Raw genomic sequence first — 22,819 nt, forward strand, 5'->3', positions numbered from 1 at the left:
GAGTCACTGAGACCATCCCTGAAGCACCTTCCCCCTGCCACAATGCACCCTCCTTTGGCTCTATCAGTAAGAGACTTTCTTTTCCTACCACAGTATATTTATTCTCCCATTCCATGTCAATCTTTAGCTTGTTTCATTATGAAAACACTTTCACTGCTGGAGCAGAGGGAGCAGCATCCCCAGAAGGTGGCTCTCACCAGCGGCTCTGGGCTGCCTGGCGCTGTGCAGAGCTGCCCCGTTGCACTCACGCTGCAGCAATCCATCAGATCAGCTTCTCCCTTGGCCTAAATTTGCTGGGATGGTGTGTGGAAGGTGCTGCTTCACGAAGTGGCAGCAGGATTCTGCTGGAAAACGTTTTTATTTGCTTGCAAATTAGAGTTGAAGTCGCCAAGGCCGAATTTTCCCATTAGATGGCAGCAAATGCAGCAATACCCTCAAACGCAGTGCTGCTGCTGGAAAGGGAGAGCAGAGAGCTTCAACAGGGCCCAGAAGGGATCTGCAACAGAAAAGGCTTCTCAGAACAGCGGGCAGACAGAAAGGTTTTGCACCAGAGATCATGTCTAGGAGAAAGGCTTGAGTCTGTGCCCCAGGGTGCTACACAACACAAGTGTTTGTGCACTGCACCCTCGCCTCCAACCCTGGGAAGGAATTTCTCATCTCCAGGTTGAGAGAAATGCCAGGAAGCAATGCAGCATGTTGGCAAACGTGGGCAGCACGTTGCATTTGCAAGCATGCTTCGCCTTTGATAATCCACAGCCCCAGCAAACATCCCCAGCACAGGACCAAGGGCAGTGCTCCTTCGCAAGCCGTTACACACGGGCACCCGTGTTTGGAGGATCAGGGTTGGACATATCAATAGAATCGGGGAAACACATATTTGTTTGGACCACAGGGATTTTTTTTCTGTCAGGTTCTTTCCCTTGGAGCTGTTGGTAATTCCTCAAGGCACTCCATGAGAATTAAAGGAGCTGCCTCAGCCAAGCCAAGATTGCAGAAGATCTCCAGATCCCAGCCCAAGCCAGCAGGCGTTCTCCACTGTCTGCTTTGCTGCATCCACCTTGAAAGCTGGGAACTGGGACAAGCTCCTGAGGAGCTCAAACCATCACCAGCCAAAGCTTCCTGTGCCCTAGCCATCAGGTCTCGGGTCTGCAGCAGCATCTCCCCGATTCCCCTTGGAGGGGATGTGGAGACCGTCCTGCTTCTCACCGTGGGATTGACGGGGCAGGAAATTCAACCCTGATAAGCAGAAGTTCTTGTTTAATTAAGCTGCAGAATTCATCACCACAGGAAGTTGTTGAGGCCAAGAACTTAAAGCTGAAAGGAGACAGCAGAGATACCAACAGCATCAACAGCTGACTCTCAAAGTACCTTTTATGGCAATTAAGGACTGAAACCCACATCTGAGAGCTGGGTGAGGCTCAGACCCTTTGCTCCACCTTTCTTCTGAGCCTTTCGTGCTCAGGGTGGCTCTGGAGACCTCTGCTTGCTCTGTCTCCCAGCCCTTTACTCCTGGAAGCCTTTCCCACACTTGCATGGCAGGTTAACACCTCCTGCATGGTCGCTGCTTGTCATGTGAGCTGTGGGAACGGGCTTCTGTGTCCCCATGGGGCTGGGAGTAAGTGGGGTTCAGAGAGGTGAAGAGGCCCAAGGGGGCTGGTGTAGGGTCTGGGGGAGTTGTGGAGGCAACGTGTGGGGGAAAGCTGGGGCTATGCCAGACCCTTAGGGGGTGCTTGGGGATGGGGAGGGGGTGTCATGGGTGCTGTGGGATCTAGCTAATGATTTAGGGGTGCTGTGGCTTCCCAGGGATGCTGCTAGGGAGGGCTGATCAGGGCCCAGGTGTGTGTTAGGGGGTGTCTCAATGTGCTTGGGGTTGATGTGGGTGCTGGGTGGGGTGTCTTAAGGTGCTGGTGGCAGCCTGAGGGTGCTGGGAAGGGTCCCAGAGTCAGAAGAGGGAGTGTCTGAGGGTGCTGGGAAGGGTCCTAGGGTGAGCAGAGGGGGGTGTCTGAGGGTGCTGGGGCTCAGTGAGGTGCTGGGAAGGGTCCTAGAGTCAGATGGGGGAGTGTCTGAGGGTGCTGGGAAGGGTCCTAGAGTCAGAAGAGGGAGTGTCTGAGGGTGCTGGGAAGGGCCCTAGGGTGAGCAGAGGGGCGTGTCTGAGGGTGCTGGGGGCTCAGGTGGCGGTTGCTGGGGGTCGGGAGGTCAGACACGGCGCTCCTGTGCCTCAGGTGGGTGCTGGGGGCGTCCGGCGCACCGCGGCTGGGACAGTGTCTGTGTTCTGGCCTCCGATGGCCGCCGGCCGCCTCGGCCGCACCCTGCGCGGTGCCGAGGGGTGTCGGGTCCCCGCGAGGGCTGCGCTGGGCGCCGGGGAGCGCGGAGGCCGGGGCCGGGGCGGGCTGGGCCGGGCATGGCGGAAGCAGGAAGCGGCGGCCCGGCCCCTCGCGGCCCGCGGCCCGCCTCCATCGCGGGCGGGAGGAGCCCGGAGCCGGGCGGCGGAGCGGGGCAGGTGCCGGGGTGAGCCCGGGGGCGGTTGAGGGGAGACGGGGCGGGGGTCGAGGGGGGCCCGGAGCGGCGGGCCGGGCCTCGCCTCAGCCCCTCGCAGCGGGCCCGGCTCTCGGGGCGGGAGGTGCTCGGCGAGCCCGGTGCGGCTCCGGGCCTCGGCCAGGGCCTCGCCAGCGCCCAGCCGCGGGGGTGGGGGTTGGTTTCTGCTTCACTTCACTGGTTTTGAGGTTTTTAAAACAGTAATCCCGTCTGGAGCCCCGCTGCCTCGGCGATAAACACGGGCGATGCCTGGGGCCTGCGGGCCGGGCACGCTCCTGTCCGGAGGGTGCTCAGCACGGGGCTGGGACCTGACCCCCGGCAGCAGGGCCAAGGGAACCACATCACCGCTGTGAGAGCAGATGAGCGTGTGTTCATTTATAGCGCTGTTTCAGGTTCACCAGCGAGGTGAGCAAGCTTTCCCTTTGCAAGCCTCCTCCTAACAGTGTTTCCCTCTAAATCTTTAGCGTTGGAAGCCTGGCTCCAGCCGCCTGTGCCTCGGGCAGAGCCCGGCTTTGGGCTGTAAACCCGTCAGGCTGAGAGGCGTTGCTGGCTGTGTTTGTGGAGAGAGCTGCTTATCCCTCCTGGGGTGGTGCAGCTCATAAAAATCCCCCCAAACTAACAATGACTTAGGGGTTGCTTGGATTAAAAGACCCGTGTCTGGGGGCTGCTGTTTGCGAGGGATGAGGCTTGCTCGGAGTGTTTGTGTGATGGCAAAGTGGGTACAGGAGTCTGTTATTGTTTTGTCCGTTGTATTGTGGTGATAGGAAGGGAAATAATGGGTTGTTATTTGGTTTTTAAGGCCTCATCTGTTCTGATAACAACGTGGGAGTGTAATGCCTTATGTTCTAGTTGAGGACAAGGGTTCCTCTTGAGTCTGTCGAGGAGCTGTGTTGGGTTTTTAATGGCTGTGACTCGCTGGGGTTGTCTACAAAGGTGTTTACAAACAGAGAGGAGGCACAACTGTGACATACCTCTGCATTTTATCCTGGTAGAATGCTTCTGCTGTTTGGAAAGGGGAAAATCACCGTGTTTGACTATTTCTGTAGGGATAATTGTTTTAAGTGGTTCTAGGCAGATCCTGCACGCAGGGGAAGTTTGCTGAACGTGCTGGAATTCAGCATGGGAGAGCCTCCCAGGAGAAGGCTCTGGCACACAGGACCAGAGGAAGCTAGATAACCTTTCAGGCCATTTAGTGCACCAGTTGCAGCATCAAGGCAACCAGAGTAATCATAAAAGCTGGTGGGAAAAAAAGGCATTTAATATCCTGCAGATGTGCTGGCTCTTGCTTGTGATCGAAATCAGGGTGTTCTGTAGATGAAAGAGTTAACATAGCAATGTACTGTTTTTATAGAGTCCACTGCATGCCAGGTGCTTTACAGCCAAGAAGAAAAGGTCCTTGCCTTGGAGAGCTTACGCTCCATGATGAGATATTATGGATCAAACCTGCTTTGGGGCAGCTTTGCTGGCCCATGGGGCTGCTCAGGTGGGAAGATCTGGGACAAATATTTGCATGGAGCACAAGGAGTGTCAGTAGAACGGGGCCAGGAGCTAATTAAGCTGGCAATGTAGTGCAGCATGTTCTCATTGCATGCTTGGGATCAGGTTTTGATTCGGCATTTTAGTATTTTGGTGTTTCTAAGGCTGTGGCTAGAAATTTGACACTAATATAACATCTGACACTGGCTGCCTGAGTTGGATACTTAGGCAGCTGCTGACCAAACAAATCAGGGTTATTTTTCAGCCAGATATTTTTCCTGATCTGATTCACCATGTGACCACATAAACAAATGTGCAAGAGCAGAGCAGGGAGTTGATCTTGGGGGGAGAAGAGCAATTGCTGTAGCTGATAGTCCTGTTAAAAAGTCTGGGGTTTATTTTTCTGCAACTACACCCTAGCATTGCAGGGAAAAACACAAAGACAGTGAAAATGCCATTGCTTGAGTTGTAGGAGCCTTTGGGTTTGCTGTTGGCAGGGCCTTTAAAGGCAAATGAGATTTGTTTGTTTGCCTAACAAACAAAGGAATCAAAGAGTCTTATTCCTTGATAAATACCTACATACATTATGGCCGGTTTGTCCTGTGGGAGCAGCCAGAACAAGTTAGAGCAGAGCACATCTAAGTTCTGGCAGCATGTTACACGGTGCTTGTCAGCTCGTTCCTCAGCGAAACACATCTGTGCTGTGGGAAGGCAGCCTGTGCTGTGAGGTGTGTGCAGAGCAGGCCCATGGGGAGAGTTACACCCTTCTTGCACTACAGCAACACACTTTGTGGGGCAAGGTGGATGCAGCAGCACACGGAATTCCTGACCTGCTTCCTCGTGTCAGGTGACATTCAGAGCAAAAGGGGGACAGGGGCCTGGTTCCCATTTCCAGCTGTGAGCTGGATTGAGCATGTTCTGTGTGTTTTTACTTGGTGGTCCTCAGTCTGTGCTTTCAGGGCAATGCATTGCTAAACTCTATCTCCCCAGAAAGTTTTGGTTGTCCCAGTTTGACCCAGCTCAGAAACAAGAGGCAATGCGAGACCTCACAGACGCTCCCTTTCTCTGGAGTGTCTGAGGCTAAATGTCTCTCTAACAATGGGATTCTCCTGTTGGCAGCTATTAGCAATGTCTTTGCATCTTTTCTTCAGCCCATCTGCTGCCCTTGGTATGGAGAGGCCCTGCCTTTGTGGCACACAGGGGGAGTGGTAGAGGAGTTTCTTTGGCATCTTCATGCTCTTTGCTCAGAGGTGTGTTCTTAGAAGCTTCCCTGTTGAAATTTTGCTGTCAAATGGTGGTTTGGCTCTGTCTCTGTTCACAAGGCAGGAGCACCACAAAATTAACAGCAAGAATGGCATGTGAATGAGCTGCAGGCAAGCTCTGAGGGGCGTAGGAGCTTTTGTTGCCTGCAGAGCATGCTGCTGTCACGTTCCTGTTACTCAATAATCAGTTGTCCTGGACATTAGATTGCGAAAATTTAAACAAATTGTAAACTGTTGAACTTTATCCCACACATACTGCTTATTTCTCTGCCCTGCTCTTACTGCTGACAGGGGATTGCATGAAAACAAACCCATGTTAAAATAAGCAACTAAAATTCGAGTGCAGGGGAGCTTAGGCTGGCTGCTGTGTGTGATGATCAGCTTTGTGCTGCTGGCTCTCATACCTGGTAAGCAATGGCTTTATGGGATGGATTCATTTGGAATTGATGAGCAAAGAAGAGTTCCATTGAGTTCTGGGAAGCTTTGTTCATTTACATAAGCTGCAAGTCTTGGCCAGTTCTTCTCTTGTCAGGAAATTTCACAGTTTCTTTAGTCCCCAGGAGATACAGAACCAGCAGAGACTGTTAGGGCTGCAGCTGAATGTTGTGCCTTTGGCTGTGCACAGCTCTGCTCCAGAGAAGCCTTCCTTCTTGCCTAGACATTGCCATGTTCCTGCCATCTCTCGGCACACGTTGGTGTTGAGCTGTACAGCTGGGTGTGTTCTCTGTTAACGTGCTGATTCTCTCCACAGAGGGGCTTTTCATCAGAGGCCATGGAGCTTTCTGCCAACGAGCTCAGCATTTATGACAAGCTATCAGAGACCATTGATCTAGTGAGGCAGACTGGCCACCAGTGTGGGATGTCAGAAAAAGCCATTGAGAAATTCATCAAGCAGCTCTTGGAAAGAAATGAACCCCAAAGAGGGCCCCCACGGTACCCCGTCTTAGTGGCTCTCTACAAGGTAAGGTGTCTTTTGTGTGTGCACAGTCGGTCAGAGGGTCAGAAGTTCTGTTGCACCTGAGCCCTTCACTTCCCATTGCATTTTCTAGATGATTTTTTGGGCATTCTTTATGTTAGAAGCTGTGAAGTGTAGCTTCCTCCCTTTGTCCCATGAGCTGGTTTGAAAACAGAAGACAAGTGACCAAGGCTTGAAATCGCTCATATGTGCAATTTACCATGTCAACACAAATGTGGGGAAGGAAGGAGATTCTTGAAGTTCAGAGTTGAATAACTGAGAGGTCCACATTCTGTTTCTGACTGTCCCAAGCTTCCACCTGTGCATATTCTCCTTCTAGGCTATAAAAGAAACCTGTCACTACGACGCTTGGTGCTAGAAAAATGTTTAGAGACCCTTAACTGAAAGACACTGTCAAAGGTTTTGCAGAGGCTGCTGTTGTTGGGTGGGTTTGGGATGTTTGCTACAAGGATGAAAAGCTCCCCCCTGGCACAGGACTCAGTAATGGTTTAGTGTCATCTTTACAAAAGCATCGCCATGGTTTCTATCTAGATAAAATTCAAGCTCTCTCCCTCGTGTTCTATAAAAAGCTGGAAAGCGAGGCAGGAGAACAGGAAACTGGCAATCTGAACTTTCAGCTTCTGTTCTTGTTTTCGCTGTTGATTCGCTTTGACTTTGGCCAGGGGAAGAAATGTGTCATGTCATCTCTTTAAGGCTTAGTTGGGGTTCTGGGATGGGGGAGGGAGCTCGTGCCAACTCTGCCAAAGTGTTTCAGGCTTGATGGCTGGTTGCAAAAAGCCTTGAAAACCTTGTGAAGAGGATGGCAGAGGTGCGAGCTGTCGTTGGATTAGGTGGGAGGAGTCAGAACTGTCTGCAGATAACCCTCATTGCTCTGGTGCTGGGTTATTTGCAGTGCTTAAGCATCCAAGCAGGCTTTGGATGTGAAGGCTGCTGACTTCATCCTCGGACAGCTCTAACGACGAAGCCAAGCGACAGCTCTGTGTCCGTGAGTGGCACTGCAGCTGAACGAGGAGCTGCAGCAAATGTATTCCTGTCACAGCACCCAGCCACAGCCCTTTGATAGCAGACAGAAGGTGTGTCCTGTTCTGAAGACACAGGAGTTCACTGCAGTGTGATTAATGACCTGCCTGTTCTCTCTCGCAGGGCCTGCTCACGCTGGGCTTGGTCTTGCTGGCCGTGTACTTGGTGATCCAGCCCTACAGCCCGCTGCCGCCCGAGGCGCCGCTCTCCAGAGCCCACGCCTGGGGCTCCCTCATCAGTCACATCCGGCTGCTCTCTCTGCCCATTGCCAAGAAGTACATGCTTGAGAGTAAGGAAGTGATTTCTCTGCTGTAACATAAGCCTAGCAAGAAGTACCAAGTTAAATACCAGCCATGTGAAGCCTTTGAGTGTCTCCCTGAGCACCAAATGACAAACCTGTCACTGGCCTGGCACCGTGGTTTTCTCTTTTCCTACCACTGTGCTTAAACATAGCATCCTGAATTCCAGCTAGGGCTCTTCCCTTCCATTCTTTGGAGCTGAAGCATATTTTATCTCTTGATGCATAATTTTGTTCTTGCACATTTTCTTTTCCTTGCTTTTAACACCTCAGGTTTTTTCCTCCACGAGAGTTCCCCTCCCTCTAAGAGCCTCTGCAGTGCTGAGGATCACACTGGGGTAACTGCTGGGTAATGTCACCTCTGGGGTTTCTTTTCTGAGTAAGCAGGCAAAAACAGTTTGTCCACCAGATCTTGACATCTGTGGGCAAAGGGCAGAAGCCTCGGCATGTGACCCGGGTTTAAGGAAAAGCAGTTTCTCCCAAGCAGCACGTTAGGAAAGGGCCGTGGGCTTGGCTCGAGCTGTGTACTGAGAGTAGTGTGTGTGAGGACTGCAGATAAGCAGCTCCAGAATGAAGTGGTCCCATGGAAAAGTTTGAATATTTCTCATTCTCAGTGAATCATTTCCACTGGCTTAAGGCTGGCAAATGGGTGTAAGCATGAGCTCTGCCTCTGATAAAACACAAAGGCTGTTAGCCATGATAAAGCTGGGGATTATTTTGAGCAGGGCTGGGGCACACTGTTGACCATCTCTTCAGCTCACTGTGAAAACAAACCCCTCCACAGGTTTATATTTAGCTTTGGCAGCCCATTGTATTGGAGTTGCCTGTTCTGGCTCTGACCTTCCTGCTGTAGCTAAAACGGGTGCCCTGGAGTGCCAGCACCATCGTGCGTTTTCTCTGGGTGTCTCCCTCTCTTCCGCTGACATCTGCGATTGCTGTTGGGTGGGATGGGGTATCCCCCATTGTTTGTCTCCTTCCTTAAACCCTGGGATCTGTCCCAGGCAGGAAAAAACAAAGGCAAGGAGATGGCTCTGATAGCCACTTGACATGAGTAGCCTGCTTAGCTAGTGCATGCTGGTGTTGGCAGGACTCTGTGCACACCCCTCTGCTGCTGTCCAGAGGAGGAAACCAACAGGAACCCTAATGCTTGTAATTTGTTCAGTGAAATTTCGTTCAGAAAGTTGACAGGCTCTTAGCTGAAATGCTGCAGGGCTTCCTTGGGTGAAGAGAGCCCAGGGAGGGTCCTTGGGACAGCAAAAGGTTTATAGGAGATGGAGTGCCTGAAATCGTGGGCCTTTCACTATGGAGATGGGTAGGAGCAAGTCTGGGCTGCTGATGGAAAAGCCATCTGAACAGGGAAGAGACAGGGAAATCCAAAGGTTCAGGGAAAAGGGGAAGGGTAGATGGTGAGGAATGGTGTGAGGTGCTTGTTTAAATGTGTGTAAAATCCATCATGCCTCTGTGAGTCCCAGAAATCCTCTGATGAGTGGTGGGGTGGGCAGCAAGCCAGCTCTGGGGAAGGGAGCAGAGGTGCAGAGGGGATGAGGCAGTTCCTGCTTTGTTTGTCCAACAGTGTTAGGTTGTGACAGAGCCCACAGCATGTCCCAATTAAGAGTAGCTGGGGGTGGCTGGGGTCCCTCTGATCCTGCCTCAGCAAGAGGAACTGCACTAGGCCCTGGCTGTCTGAGAGAATGCAGCACCCGGCCTGAACCTTGGCTGGGTTCCTGTGGGAATCCCCAGTGTCCTGGTTTCCCGGCAGGCAGCTGCAGCCACCAAGGGCTGTCCCAGCAGCACTGGGGTCAGCTGCATGGCCTGATGCTGAGGGCACTGTGGTGAAGCCACCTGGCAGGGATCAGAGGAGGCAGTTTGATGGTGCAGGGCTGAACAGTCTCCTGCTCTCTCTTTCAGCCCTGCCTTGTGCATGATGTGATGTTTTGCCCTGAGCTTTGGCCTTGTGGTCTGCTGAAGGGAAGGAGTAAAGCTGCATCTTGCCATCCTGTTTGCTGATGGGAGGTCAGTCAGGCAGGTGTGTCATTCCCTGGTGCATGGCTGCACAGGAGAAGGCACTGTGCAAGGAGACTGAGCAGCAGAGAAAACCGCTGCGGAGGGACTCGGCGTACAGACAGACTCCCTTTCTCTAAGTAGATCCTGGTAGAGGAAAATGTTGAGGGGGCTGAGGATGAAACTGGGAGCTTTCAGTGCTTGGGCACCAGTTCAAATGTAGCTGGAGCTGTTCCTGCTGCAAGCCACCTGTGAGCCTGGAGGCTGCCTTGGCCCACCGGCAGCGCTGGCAGGCGGCGCCGGGCCTGGCGAGCGTGGGCGCGGGCGGCTCCGCTCCCCTTCCGCTGGGCCTGACGCCGCTGGGCAGGCAGCAGCAGCCTGGGGCCGTGCTCTGAGGCCCCTCTGTCCCTCCTGAGCCTGTGTGGGGACCGGTGGGCTTGGGGCCGCTTTCCTGTCTCTGGGTCGCAGGTCAGAGCCTGGTCTGAGCGGGGTTTGTGTTGCAGAGCGAGGGGAGCTCAGAGGCTCGGTTTTGAGAGGCAGAGCCCCAGAGTGAGGCTGTGGGAGGAGGGGTGACCTGCTTTCACCTCATCCTCGTCCCTTCCACCCCCAGGGCCGTGCTGTGGCTGGCAAGGTGGCTGTGGGTGGACCTTTGAGCAGCCGAGGTGAGGAGCAGGCTCAGCAGAGCTCTCTCTTGCGTTAAGTTTGTGGGATCAGGTCCAAAGCAAATTTCCTTTCCGCCGTGTCTGTGCTCTGTTGCTCGCTGCCGCTCTCCCCCGGATCAATTCCCATATTCAAACTAACGCTCCCACCCTTTGTTCCTTCAAAGCTGACCCTTAGACCCTCGGGTTTGGCATCTGTGCCTCTCTTTCAGCTGTTTTCCCAGGGCTGGCTGGGGAGAAGTTCTGTGAAATGTGGTTTGCATTTGCTGTCCCTGAGCTGGTGTTTGTGCAGCCCCAGAGCCGTGTCCCGACCCTCCAGGAGGAAATGGCTTTGCAGAGCTCTGGGCTCTGCCTGCTGTAAGGCACACAGAGGATTTGGGGAGTTAACTCAAGGCTTTCTAGTGCTGTTCCATTGAGAAAGCGGGGCCTGTGTGACCTGGATTCACTTCTCCTCTCTGGCAGGCTGGGATGGATGAGCCGTTTCCCCTGTGTTCCAGTTCCCTGGTGTAAAGTGGGGGTACGAGCAATTCCCTCTCCCCTGCAAGCACGGGGAAGCACTGCAGGGAGCTCTCAAAGTCTGTAGGAATTGAAGGCAAATGAGGAGGGGTTTTGGCTTTTTTTAACAGAAGTTTCAAAACCACAGTGGTCACTCTGCCTCTTTTTCAGTGGCTCTTCTTTCTCACAGCTGTGTGACATCCTTACAGCTCTGTTAATACCTAAATGTGAATTTCAGTGTCAGCTGGTTGGTGACTGTTCCCTGCCAGCCACACAGAGCAGTGACCTGCTGAGCAGGGGGTCAAGTTCCTCTCCCATTAACGTGTGTGTCTGCCCATGGTCAGCTCAGCCCCTGCAGCTCAGGAACCTCAGCAGAGCGGGTGAGTCAGTGGCAAACAGCTTCTCATCCGATAACGTGGCAATTTGCACGTTGTGCTGACACCAGGGCTGTGCAATGACCTGCTTCTGATCATGACACCCAGTCCTGACCACAGACATCCTACACAGTTCAAAGTCAACTGGGTCAGTAGCTGCTCTGCACACCTGCAGACACAAGCACACACGAAGCTTGGTGCTGGAAATGATCCTGTGCAAGTTATCCCCAGTGCAGGGGTGCCAAGCTGTTCTCATGTACAGCTTTACATTGGCCTCTGGTCAGCCAATGGACTGTTTATTGGGATTTGCTGACAGTAAACTAACTCCAAATCACTGCAGCAATCCAGAATGTGACAAGACTTTGCCTTTGCTTCCATATTTTGATACCTCCAGAATTTCTTTCATTGCAGAGCAAATGAATTCTTTGATTTGCTTCCCTGGAAGGACAGTGTGCCAGACATGGCCTGGTGCAGAGGCTTCAGCAGCCTAGCAGAGCCCTGTGCATCAGTGACACACACACATCAAACCTTTTACACATTGAAGCCACCATTGGGCAAGTGGCAGCAACTGGGAGAGATTTGTTTCAAAAGCATGCTGTGCCTCTGAGCCAGATTGCTGGTGCAGGTGCTGTCTTTCTGCTTTAGAGGCTTTCCTGACAGTTTGATCCCTGCCCTCAGTTTTCCAGGTTGGTCAATGTAGCTTTCTCCTGGAAATCATACTGTTTCACCCCAGGGAACTGTGAGTTCCTCTTGGGCTACACTGAGCAGACTTCATTTCACAATGTCTCGTTGGATCAGGATCATTTTTGTGCTTTGCTAGAGATTGACTGATCATCCTTTGACTGTCTGACCAGCCCTTGTGCATTAGTGGCAGGAAGGAGTAGTTCTTCAAGCTTATTACCCAGAACAAAGTAAGGGTTTCTTGGTGGGTTTATTTGTAGCTGTTGTGTTGTTTCTGGCTGTTCCTAAGCTACTTTCTTCTCCTGGCATAAGTAAATTCAACATACTCAGAGTTACAAGAAAGTTCTGTGTGAGGGAGAGGTGAGGATCTTGTGCTGAACAGGGACCCTTGCTGTAGTATGTATTTAAAACCCCACTGTGGTGCCTGCCTTAATCAGAACTTCCTTGCTGTAATTATTAGGGACTCCTTAATGACTCCTGTCTGACCTAAGAACCCCTCAGTTCAGCCTGACTTTGACATGATGTTATAAGTGATCACATTAACTTTTAGCCTAGAGAAAAATGTCAGCAAGATGGAGCTTGGGAAATGTTGCTTTTGCAACAAAGTGCTCTGAATGTCTCTGCTGAATTGTGCCACACAGTCCCAGAATCTCCAGGGCATCTGGAAGTGAGATGTGTTTGCAACTGGAGGGACAGCTGCAGCCCTTCTGTGGAGCACAGGAATTGGTGGGCTCCTTGTGACTGGGAATCTTACAGGTGGGATTGAAAGTCTGTGAAAAAGCCACAGGAGCCAGTGTTTGGTTGGGCTTTTGCTGTGCAAATGAAGGGAGGAGGGAATCAGCCCCAGGGCTGTCAGGTGTATATCCTGGCCTTAAAGGGTCAGGGGGGAGGGCTGGTCACAGGTAGCAGAGGGTAGGCTGGGGGTTTCATCCCTTCCTTTGAAGGATCTCTTCAGATGCACTTTGAAGTAGCCCCTGACTCCTACAAACAGCAGCTGTGGGAGATATTCTGGAAGTGGAAATCATCATCTTGCCCTTGTTGGACAGAGCTTGTGGCTGTCAGTGCAGCACCATGAATGAGTCACAGGGTCGGGCCTGGGTGAGTCCTGAGGTTTCCTCGCTGACCTACCTTGATTACGAGTATTTTGGCAGTTCCTGACGGGACTTTGGGGCCTGTGAGGGACAGTCCAGTAGTGTTGTGGGTGTTAGTGGAACAGCCAGGCTTGGGCAATGGACCTACAGGAAAGGGCAGAGAAGTGTCTTGTGAATACTCATGTGTGCAGGCCACTCTTTCTTGAAAGCCCTGAGTTCATCCTGGGCTTGCTGCAGTTGCTGAAGTAGCAACTTGCTACAGTGCTTCTCCAAGCAGCTGCAGTGGCAGACTGATGTTCAGCCCTCCATATCATCACTGAAAGGACAAGGGCTGTTGCTGAGCTGCTGCTCTCAGGTCTGTGGGCAGCATTCCATGGGTTTTATTGCTTTGCTGCAGTGGGCAGAAGCAGGGACAGGCCTCTCAGTAAGCTCCCAGGCTCCAGTCTGATCCCCCACACCCAGCATCTCTGGGGCTGTGTGCACACACCCCTCTGTCGTTCTGGAGACAGCCAAAACCTTGGGAGATCCTGTGTGCAAGTGGCCAGGGAGGGTGGGGTGCTGCTTCCAAAGCCATTGCGAGCTGCAGAGTCCACATAGTGTACAGCACAGTCATCAGCTCCTTCTAGCATTAATCATAGATGTGTGTGAAGGAAAGCTGTTATCTCTTCATCTGTGCTGTGTTAGCAGCTGGAAGGCCCCAGCCCTGGCTCTGCTCAGAGCTCTCCTGGCACAGGGCAGAAGGCAGCTCGTGTTGTGCAGAGCTGCTACAGCACAAGAGCAAATCTGAGGTGGGTTTGACGGATGGGGAGCTGAGGCGCTGCCTAAAGAGGGGTGAGAAGGCACAAGCGTGGGGGAGGGGTTGGCTGGGGCTGGGTTTGCCTCTGTGGCTGAGGGATGGCCGTTGGTGTCAGGGCTACAGCTGCTTCCCTGCCCTCAGACTCCACAGGGAGCTCTGCAGGGAGCGGCGTGTGCCGGCCGCGCGTGACGGCTGCGGGACCGTCTGAGCAGGCTCTGCCGGCACACACAGCACACCCAGCTTCAGCCAAAGCAGTCCCCCGGGCTGTCTGGGCAGGGTGATAATGTCGAAGGAATGCAGGGAGGGTAATCCAAAGACAGAGCAAGCATCCTGGGCAAGACTGCTGTGGTCCCCGCGTGCAGTTGCGCGTCCTCTCCTCTGTGCGGGGTCTCTTCTCCCTCTGCCCCTGGAAAGAGCAGGCTCTTCTGGCTGCCTGGACTTGTCATGCCGGTCACACACATGCTGGTGCACAGACCAACACCCTCGACAATAAATCTAAAAGATTAATTAACAAAAAGAACCCCACCCCAACAACCCCACAGCCTCACTGCGTTTGAAATGCGCCTCAGCTGTGCTCGGGGTTATTCACGGGGAGAAGAAACAACCTCCTGAATCGAGCAATTGAGAATGCAAATATCCCAGCCTGGCTCAAAAGAGGGACTGAGCTCTGTACTGGCAAGCTGATTAGCATCCCTTTAGCTGGGGTACTGCCCTGAGCCCAGAGAGAAAATTTGGGGATGAGTGTGCTTAATGGTGTGGGATGTGGTCTGTAAGTTTTGCCCATAGAGATGAGCGTGGGGCTCTCCCTGTGAGACACACCATAAGATAGTTTTCATGTTCTCCTCCTGGTGGCTGCCCTTCCTCTGGTGAGAACTTGCAGCCTTTTGTTTCCTGTGCCTGCCCAGCTGGTTTTTGTGAGCTGGGTTTTTGTTGCTGTAGAACTGAAGCTTTCTCCAGGCAGCGGAACAAAGATTTTCTGTTTTTGCTCTTGTGAGCAGGGAGGGAAAGTGCACTGGAGCAGTTTCTCATGGGAGTGGGCCTTCTGCTTGCAGTAAGGATTTTACACTGTGTTTTGCCTTCAGCCCTTGCCCTGACAGCAGTGTGCACATGTCTTCCCGAGAAGCTGGGGATTGTATCCCGATGCCTTTCAGTCCGTATCCCAGCAGCAGGGTGGGAAATGCAGCGCTTGGGAGTTGACTGTAAATACTCAGACATAGAAAAGCCAAATGGATCCAAATCTGCTCCTTGTTGTTCTGTCCCAGTGAACCTAAATCTTCCTCAAAATTCCTCACTGTCTGTTGCAGATGTCAGAGGAAAGAGTAGAGCAAGAGCTCTCTGGTTAAGTGCCGTTGCTCAGCGTGGGAGCGTGGCTGGAAAGTACCAGGCAGGCTGTGCCTGCTCTTCTCTCCCCCTGAAAAGCTGCTGTGCAGCCTTGTTCCCCAACTTTATTTTTCAGGCAGGCTTCATTGTCTCTTCTTTCTCCCCCTGGGGAGGCTGAGGGGAACCTGCTTTAGCAGGGGCTTGGGCTGGGTGAGCTCTGCAGGGCCCTTCCAGCCCCCACCATCCAGGGAGTCTGTGAAGGATTGCTGGGATTTAGGATGGATGTGGCTGTGGTCCAGGGGTTCCTCTTGCTGAGACTTTTCACCTTCAGCTCAGTGCATGGAGGGAATAGAAACAACAGCAGCACATGTGGGTGGAATCCCACATTCCCCAGCATTCTGCACATGGGTAAACTGCCTGGGACAGAGTATTTCTTGTTTAACATGGGTAAAGGGGCCAGGAGTGGTTTCAGAGCTGTCTTGGCAGGGTTCATAGCTCCAGTACTGACCATGGTAGAGTTACTCCTTTCAACCTGCACTATTTTTTCTGAGTGTCTCCTTGAGAACATGTTTGGATTGTTCCTTTGCTGCTGGACTTGTTCCAGTTTCACTGCAGTATACACAGGAGCTGCCACCCTTCTGTTGATAACAAAGGGGTAACTCAGCCTGGATGCCTTATTTATCCAGAGAAGTGGCATTTCCATAAAGCTCTGCCACTCCTCACAATCCTGAGCTGTGTCTCCAAACTCTTCAGCTGGAAAAGTTCTGTGGAAACTGTGCTCCCTGTCCTGGTGAAGTTCCTCTCTTTGAGCAACTCACAGCCATCAGAAGCTATAAGAAAGTTTCTCACCAAGTCTGTCTCTTTTCCATTTCGTTTTTGGTCTTATTAATAACACATTTCTCTTGTTTCTTCCCAAGAATGCCAGGACTGGTGGGCAGCAGGTTGCAGACAGAACACTTCTACGCTTCCTGCAAACTGCACAGTCTGTTCTGCTGTGAAAAGCCTTCAGATAGTGACAGACTTTGGAGAACTATCAGCAAAGCTCCAGAGGTCTCAGCCTTTTCTAATCAAGGTAATCTTTGTAAGGCTGGATGGTTAATCCAAATAGCACCAGCTATAGACCCCTGCCCAGTATTTTCAACCACAAGCTGCTGGTTGAGGTAGAACATAAACCTGAGGAGACACTTGGCCCCGGTTTAAAGATGTCAGTGATGAGGAGCTCGCTGCATTCTTAGCAAGTTGTTCCTCTGAGTCATTATTGCTGTGGCTGGAAACAGCAGTGGAGATGGCTGTCACTCTTGGTTGTTCTTCGATGGGCTGGAAATGGGAGTGGGAAGGAATCCTAGATGCACAGCTTTTAACTTTGCTTCATGTCCTTTAAGACAGGGCAGCATCTCTCCTATGAAGAACTGAAGCATTTTCAGTCCCAGGATCCAGAACTGGCAGAGGTTATAATAGAGGAAAGTTCAGCTGAACTGTGGAGCTGCCCATTTTTCTTTCCCTGGTGAGTCAGGGGGGTTTAAGGGGAGAGGGGAGGGAGATTTAGGCATCCATGATGATAGAGTTGGGCTCTGGGAAGCAGTGTCACTGTGTGATATTTGTTTACTGTGGGTTTGTTTTGTTTAGGAACAAATCTGTGAACAAAACTCGGATTCTGCAGAAATTTTTCCCCACTTTCTCTTTGCTGTCCTGGCCCAGGACAGTGGCCCTGCAGAGCTGCTTCCTTATCCGCCAGCCGGCCCTGGGGAATAAGGTGAGGAGTTCACAGCAGGGACGTTTTCTGTCTGTTAGTTGTCCCCCAGGAGCTGTGTGGTAGGTTTACTGGGCACTTTTAGCTGATACAGTCCTGACCAGAAGGGTTTAGGGTTTTACCAGTTCTGCCCATCCCTGTGTAAGGTGTCATCTCAAGGTTGCTGTGCCAGGCAGAAGCTGAGTGGTCTGTGCAGGTGGTACACTGTGCCCTCCTCCCCCAGCAGTTCCAGATGCCCATGTGGGGCCTCAGCTCTGTTCACACCGAGGTCCTGGCCTTGCTCTGCAGCTGGCTGACGAGACAGGCCTTTTGTGCAGTTGGGCAGAATGTGTTTAGCAGCTGTGTTTGGGGAGCAGTTCCTGGCAGTGAATCTGAGATACCTGCCACGAAGACACTTCAGTGAAGGCTGTGACACCTCAGGCCTTGATCTCCTTCTCCATTTCCTTGTGGGCTCTGTGGGTGTGGAGGGCCTGAATTGCCATGGTCAGAAGGTGGCAGGAGGAGCCTTGCACGCAGCTGGCCTCAGCTGTGGTCTGCTGGTGGCTGCAGGCAGCAGCAGACCTGTGGATTGCTCCGTCCCAGCTTGTGCAGGGCGGTGAGCTGCCCCTTGTTTGGTCACACGGGCCCAAGAAGAGCTGGCACAGCTTTCCAAATATTCTCCTCTCATCCTAGAGCTACAATTTGCACAGTCTCTTTGCTGTTGGAAGTGGACAGCTCACCCTGACTGTTGTACCTCTGGACAAGTGCAGAGGCCACTGTGAGATGTTCAAGGTGGAGCTGGAAGCTGGAGATTTGGGTGAGTCCTGGTGCTGTAGCACCCAGTCTGGGGGCTCTCTCGCACTCGGGGGAGTGCTGCCAGCCGAGTTTTCCCTGCCCACACCTGAGAACACGGTGTGTCCTTTGCCACCCCCACGCTGGGGGCAGGATGGGCCGATCCTTCTGGCCTGGCACACGGACGAGGGGAAACGGCGAGGCGTAAAACCGGAGCAGCGCGGGCTCCACCGGCCACAGCTCAGCCGGAGCGCCGCGGGCCCCGGAGCTGCCCAGCACACGTGGGCACAGCCCCGCCTGACCCGGGCTCTCCCTCGCACGCCCCAAAGGTTACGCCAGCGCGGATCACTGGGCCCTGAGCTTCGCGGCCAGAGGGACGCAGCCGGCCGTGCTGTGTGACGGAGCCGCGCGCTGAGGGCGGCGCTGGGCCAGGAGCCGGCTCCGCGACGAGAAGACTCAGCTCTGCGGCCGAGGCGGCGTCTGGAGAGGAAGCTTGCTGGGGCAGCTGGGGCGGGCAGCTCTGCCTCCTGCATGTTTACAGTGCTTAAAGTGACTGTTTTCCTGACCCTCGAGGCCTTTTCTCCAACGTGCTTGGGAGAAGCTCGAGCTATTTATGACCCTCCCTGTCCCCTCGGGTAAGCCCTGGCCCTGCAGCAGAGGCTTCGCTTCCAGGAGCAGCAGGGGCATTTCTCAGGGTGAGATTCACCTTGTGTCCTTGGTGGATTATGGCACTCCTGAAACTTCCTGGCGGGTTTGGGAGTGGGGGAAGCGTGTGGCGTTCCCGTGTACGTTCCTCCTGAGGAGGAGGCTCTGAGCCCGTTTGGTCAGGCCGGCTTTATAAAGGGAATGAATTGGTGTGTCCCAACTCCCTCCCATCTCCCCATCCTGGACAGAGCTGTGCCTCAGTTGTGTGCCCCGCAGAGCCCAGCTCAGCTCCGTGCTCCAGGGCTGAGGTGAGCCTTGCAGCCTGGGGCAGAGACCCCTACCCACTGTCCTTTCTTGTTCCAAAAGAATCTGTTCAGGCCTCTTCTTTGTGTGTTGTGATCACTCTCCTGTAGTTCTCTATCAGCAGGCTGTGAGTCAAAGATTAACTGTGCTTTTGTTTTGTCCCTCAGCCTCCTTTCCCACACACGCTGGGAGTCTCAGTGCTGATGGTGCTGAGAGTGCAGGAGCTCTGTGGAGATGTGGCTGGGCTCAGAGCAGCTCTGTACCACGTTCACCTCCTGGTTGCTCCCCCAGAGACAGCAGGGCTGCAGGAAAGCACACTTTCCCTGTACTCCTTGCTGCCTGTGCTGCCTGTGTTCCCGGCCCAGGGCACCTTTGGGAGCCGCTGAAACCTTCCTTGTCCCTGGTGGCTTTTCTTTTCCTTTTGCATTGACTCCTTCCAGACCTGGAGCTCTGAATCCACAATGAACCTTGGTTTTTCCTGAGTCCTTTCCAAACTGCCTTCACATGCTTCCTGTAGCTTGAGCGCTGCTTTATGCAGTGCCCTGAGAGAGGCTTGGTTTCAGTGTTGGGCTGCGGATGCCGCCATCCCTTCCAAGTCTGATCCTCTGGGTCTGATCCTGCCGTTGAAGATCACTTACAGATGTGTTAGGCTGAACTCATAGGCCAGGGCTGGGGTTCAGGACATAGTCTCACACTTGTTACTATGGAATTGGGAGGGGTTTTGTGTGAAAGCAAGTTAACTGTTCTCAGGAGCAAGAACCTTTTCCTTGTCAATGTTTTGGGTACGTGTCAAAGGGCAGCTGGGAGGAGTGTCTGTGCTGCCTCAGGTTGTGAGCAAACCAACATCCTACTGATGTCATTGGGGTCTGACAAAAGCTGCCAACTGGAATGACCATGTCTGGCTCCTCGACAAGGATAAAGCAGAGGACAGCTTCTGCCACAACGAATTCAGTCAGGGGCCTTGACACTACAAACATTTCTATGCATAACCCTTGTTTTTGTCCTGTAAAGGAGTAAGAGCCACCCCAGCACCCTGTCAGCCTGTGTGCATGGCCCTCAGCACCGCACCAGCACACCCAGGATGTGGTAGAAGCAAAGGGAGGAGAGCCTGAACGTCTCAGGACCCGAAAGGACTAAATGAATGAGTAGCAGAACGTTAAAGGGAATTGGATTAATAAGACTTGTGTGAGGATGGTTAATGCTTGGGGTGTGTTTCACACTTGTGACACTAGATGTGAGCCAAGAGACACCCCCCACCCCTCTCCCTCCCCTCACAGCCTGGGGCTTGGCTCATGGAAACTCGGGAGCTGGGTGATGGCAGGATTGGGGCCTCTTAGTGACTGTTGCTATTTACACTTCAGCAGCTTCTCCAGTCAAATTCAAAGGTGACTTCACCTCTTACTGATTTTGTACCTGATCCATTTCTGTACAGCATTTGCTTAGAGGTGTGTGGGGAGAGAACCTGCTGGAGAGGGTGGCTGAGAAGGCGGGTGGTGGCGAGTGGTGCCTCAGCTCTGAGTGTCCCAGGCTGTACCTCGTGTACAAGGGCTGTGGAGACAGTTCTCTGGGTGTGAAATGCCTGTGAGGCACCTCACAGATCCCTGGAGTGTTTGCTGAAGCCCTTGGGGCTGGCTGGCTCCTCTGGGAAGGAGCTCCAGGGCAGGTCTGTGTGTATTTAGCAAAAGTGCTCTCACATTTTGCTTCTCAGAGAGTTGCAGCTGGTTGGACAGAAGATGGTGAGTGTGGCCTATTTGCAGCTGAGCTTTCCAAGTGCACTTTATGGTGTGTGCTGAAGTTCCCAGGTCTGTGGCTGGGAGATCCATTGCACATGGCCCAGCCTCGCTCCCCTCGGACTTTACATCATTTGTTTTGAAACTTCCAGTGTATCTTCTCTTCCAAAAGCTGTAAGGAATTAGCTGCTAAACTAAAACAGGAGGGCAGTTCTCCTGCTGATACAGAGCCCTTCCTGGCCCTGGCTGCTGTGCAGTGTGGAGCCCCAGCCTGCAGCAGGGCTGCCAGAGCAGTAGTGCAGACGCCTGCTGGGGCACAGGCGAGGGGCCGGGCTGGGGACCTCACAGGTGAGGCCAAAGTGGCAAAACTAGGATGGCCAAGAGGAGGTGTTGACACCTTGGCCAAGTGGCTGCCAGCGAGCCCTGGTCATCTTCCTCATCCAGAGCTCCAGTCCCCCACAGCCTTTGCAAAGGCTTGTGAGCTTCCCAGAGAGCCTGGCAGCACCAAGGGACCTGCTCAGGCTGAACTGTGGGGAACCTGGTTGTTTCCTCAGCTGTTGAGGCACCGTGGCAACAGACACCATCAGATGGGCCTGTGCCCCATGGTGCTCTCCCTCGCCTCTGGCTTCACTGTGGCTCTCGTGTGTATCTCAGCACACGTGCTGGTGTGGACAATCCCCAGCTCAGGGCTGCCCAGGCAGTGCACGTGGCCTATGTTTTAAAATGACTGTTTGTGTGCCTCAGGACTCTTCTGCCTGTGAGCTGGGAGATGGAGCTGCCCACCCCACACCCCCAGAGCTGCTGGGAAGCACCAGCCAGGTGCAGTCAGCACTGCCCTGAGCCCAGCGGGGCTCGGAAGGGCTGGCAGCCACCAGCTTGTGCTTTCCAGCTGCTGTCCAAAAGCAGAGTGCTGGCAGTGCAGCTGATCTCAGGGTAACTGGAAGCAGGAGAGAGTGTTATTTACTTCAGTACCAGGACACCAGCATCCCCTCTGGGAGCCAAGCTGCCAGTTTCTGTTGATTCCTTCCTTTTTCCTTTGGGGGGTGTGTTGCTCCCCACTGGCCCTGCACACACCGGCTCTGCAGGTCCCAGCCTCACACGCCCTTTGCAGTGCCCTGGGAAGCTTTCTAGGGCCAGATTTCCAGGAGCTGTGGGCCTTTAGATTCTCCCCCAAGTCCTCTCACTCTGATGGTCTGGCAGAGAAGCTGGTTTTACTGGGCTGGATCGAAGCACCTCTCCTCTCCCAGCTCCCCTCCCTGGCTTCCCGCGGCTGGGACGCCCCGAGCGAGGGGAGCTGGGGAGCAGAGCAGCTCTGTCAAGGGCAGCATCTCAGCAAGGTGATCCCTCTGCCTCTACCACCCCACATTCCCCTCAGGAAGGCTGCTCCAGGCAGAGTTTGCAGATCCACTCAGGCCCAGTGCCACATTCAGCCCCCAACCAAACACCTTCTGGGCTGAGGCCCTTGCTGGCTGCACAAAGAGCTTTTGCTCCCTGCAAACCAAACTTGTCAGTTTGACACATGGAACTGTACATTCTCCTCTTCAGGAAGCTCCTTGGAAAGGACAGATGTGCTGTCCTGCTGAGGCACACAGGGAGGTGCTGGACCTCCCCTTTGCTGTGGAGATGCAGACACGGCAGGTGATGGATTCTCAGCGCTGCCTGTGCCGGGGCAGGGGAAGCAGCGTGGGGAGGCTGCGGGGTGCTGGATGTGCAGGAACACTGTCCCAGGGCTGAGCACTGTCCCTTCAGTGGTGGGGAAAGAGAAGATGAATGTAAATATGCACCTAATGCAGAATTTTATGGAGGATGGTAATTTAATATATTGCAACCTGTAAATAGCTGGGCAGAGCCTGGGAAGGGTGTAAATAAATGAGATTTGTATGGAAGAATAAAACAAGTTTTTACTTTTTGCAATGAAATACAAGTGTTGATGCACCTTTTCCCCCTCCTCATGGACTGGTGTTTCCTTCTCATGTTGCTTGTCAGCCACTGAGGAGTTATTTGACCCTCTTTAGGGCCCTTTTTCTAAGTGGAAATGTCATTTTAAGGGAAAAGTTGGAACGTTTTTGTGTGGAAAACGTCAAAAGAATCATTTTCAGAGACTTTTGGCACTTTCAGCGTTACGTAGCTCTGCCTCTCCCTGCTTTCTCTGCAGTAACAGTCTCTGTCCTTCCCAGTTCAGCTGATTTCAGGCAAACCCTGAGGGGCAGAAGACCATCAGCTCCTCCAGAGCTCATGAACCCAGGCACAGAGAGGACAGGAAGGTCTGGCTCCCTCCAGGCCAGTGCATGGGCCTGGTTGGACACCTGGAGCCACACTGAAGACCTTGAAGACGTGAGTCAGTAGGAAGCCAGGCTGTTGGTTCTGCAGGGGCAGAGTTGTGCCTTGCTGGGGGCTGCCAGGCTCTGCACAGCCCCTCAGGTGTCGGGGTGCAGCAGAGGGGCTGGAGCTGCATTCCTCACACTTACCCAATGTCGGCTGGCCACGAGCTCCTGAGCCCCAGGGTGGGGCTGTGACCTTGGGCTGCTCATCTCCACGCTTCAGCCCTTGGCTGGAGAAAGAGCTGTCAGGGCAGGTTGGGGAGCTGAGAGATGGCCCTGCACCCCCTGCCTGCAGCCCCCTCCCCTGGCCACGTG

The 22,819-nt window shown here is 53.4% G+C and overlaps 1 protein-coding gene across 3 annotated transcripts; it reads left to right on the forward strand.

Annotated features, from left to right (window-relative positions):
* The first annotated feature begins 1,386 nt into the window (after positions 1-1,386).
* C22H6orf89 (chromosome 22 C6orf89 homolog) lies at positions 1,387-22,107 on the forward strand. 3 transcript variants are annotated; one of them, XM_062013735.1, is made up of 8 exons: positions 1,387-1,411; positions 6,025-6,234; positions 7,393-7,558; positions 15,902-16,056; positions 16,367-16,488; positions 16,611-16,737; positions 17,407-17,530; positions 17,835-22,107. In XM_062013735.1, the coding sequence occupies exons 2-8, from the start codon at positions 6,046-6,048 to the stop codon at positions 17,918-17,920; spliced, it is 969 nt and encodes a 322-aa protein (XP_061869719.1). In that variant the 5' UTR covers positions 1,387-1,411; positions 6,025-6,045; the 3' UTR covers positions 17,921-22,107. The 3 variants fall into 3 exon arrangements, with proteins under 3 accessions (XP_061869719.1, XP_061869718.1, XP_061869717.1); XM_062013734.1 differs by lacking the exon at positions 1,387-1,411 and adding an exon at positions 2,453-2,508; XM_062013733.1 differs by lacking the exon at positions 1,387-1,411 and adding an exon at positions 2,708-2,940.
* The last annotated feature ends 712 nt before the right edge of the window (positions 22,108-22,819 follow it).

The sequence above is a fragment of the Colius striatus genome, chromosome 22 (genome assembly GCF_028858725.1).
Source record: "Colius striatus isolate bColStr4 chromosome 22, bColStr4.1.hap1, whole genome shotgun sequence".
Classification (NCBI taxonomy): domain Eukaryota; kingdom Metazoa; phylum Chordata; class Aves; order Coliiformes; family Coliidae; genus Colius; species Colius striatus.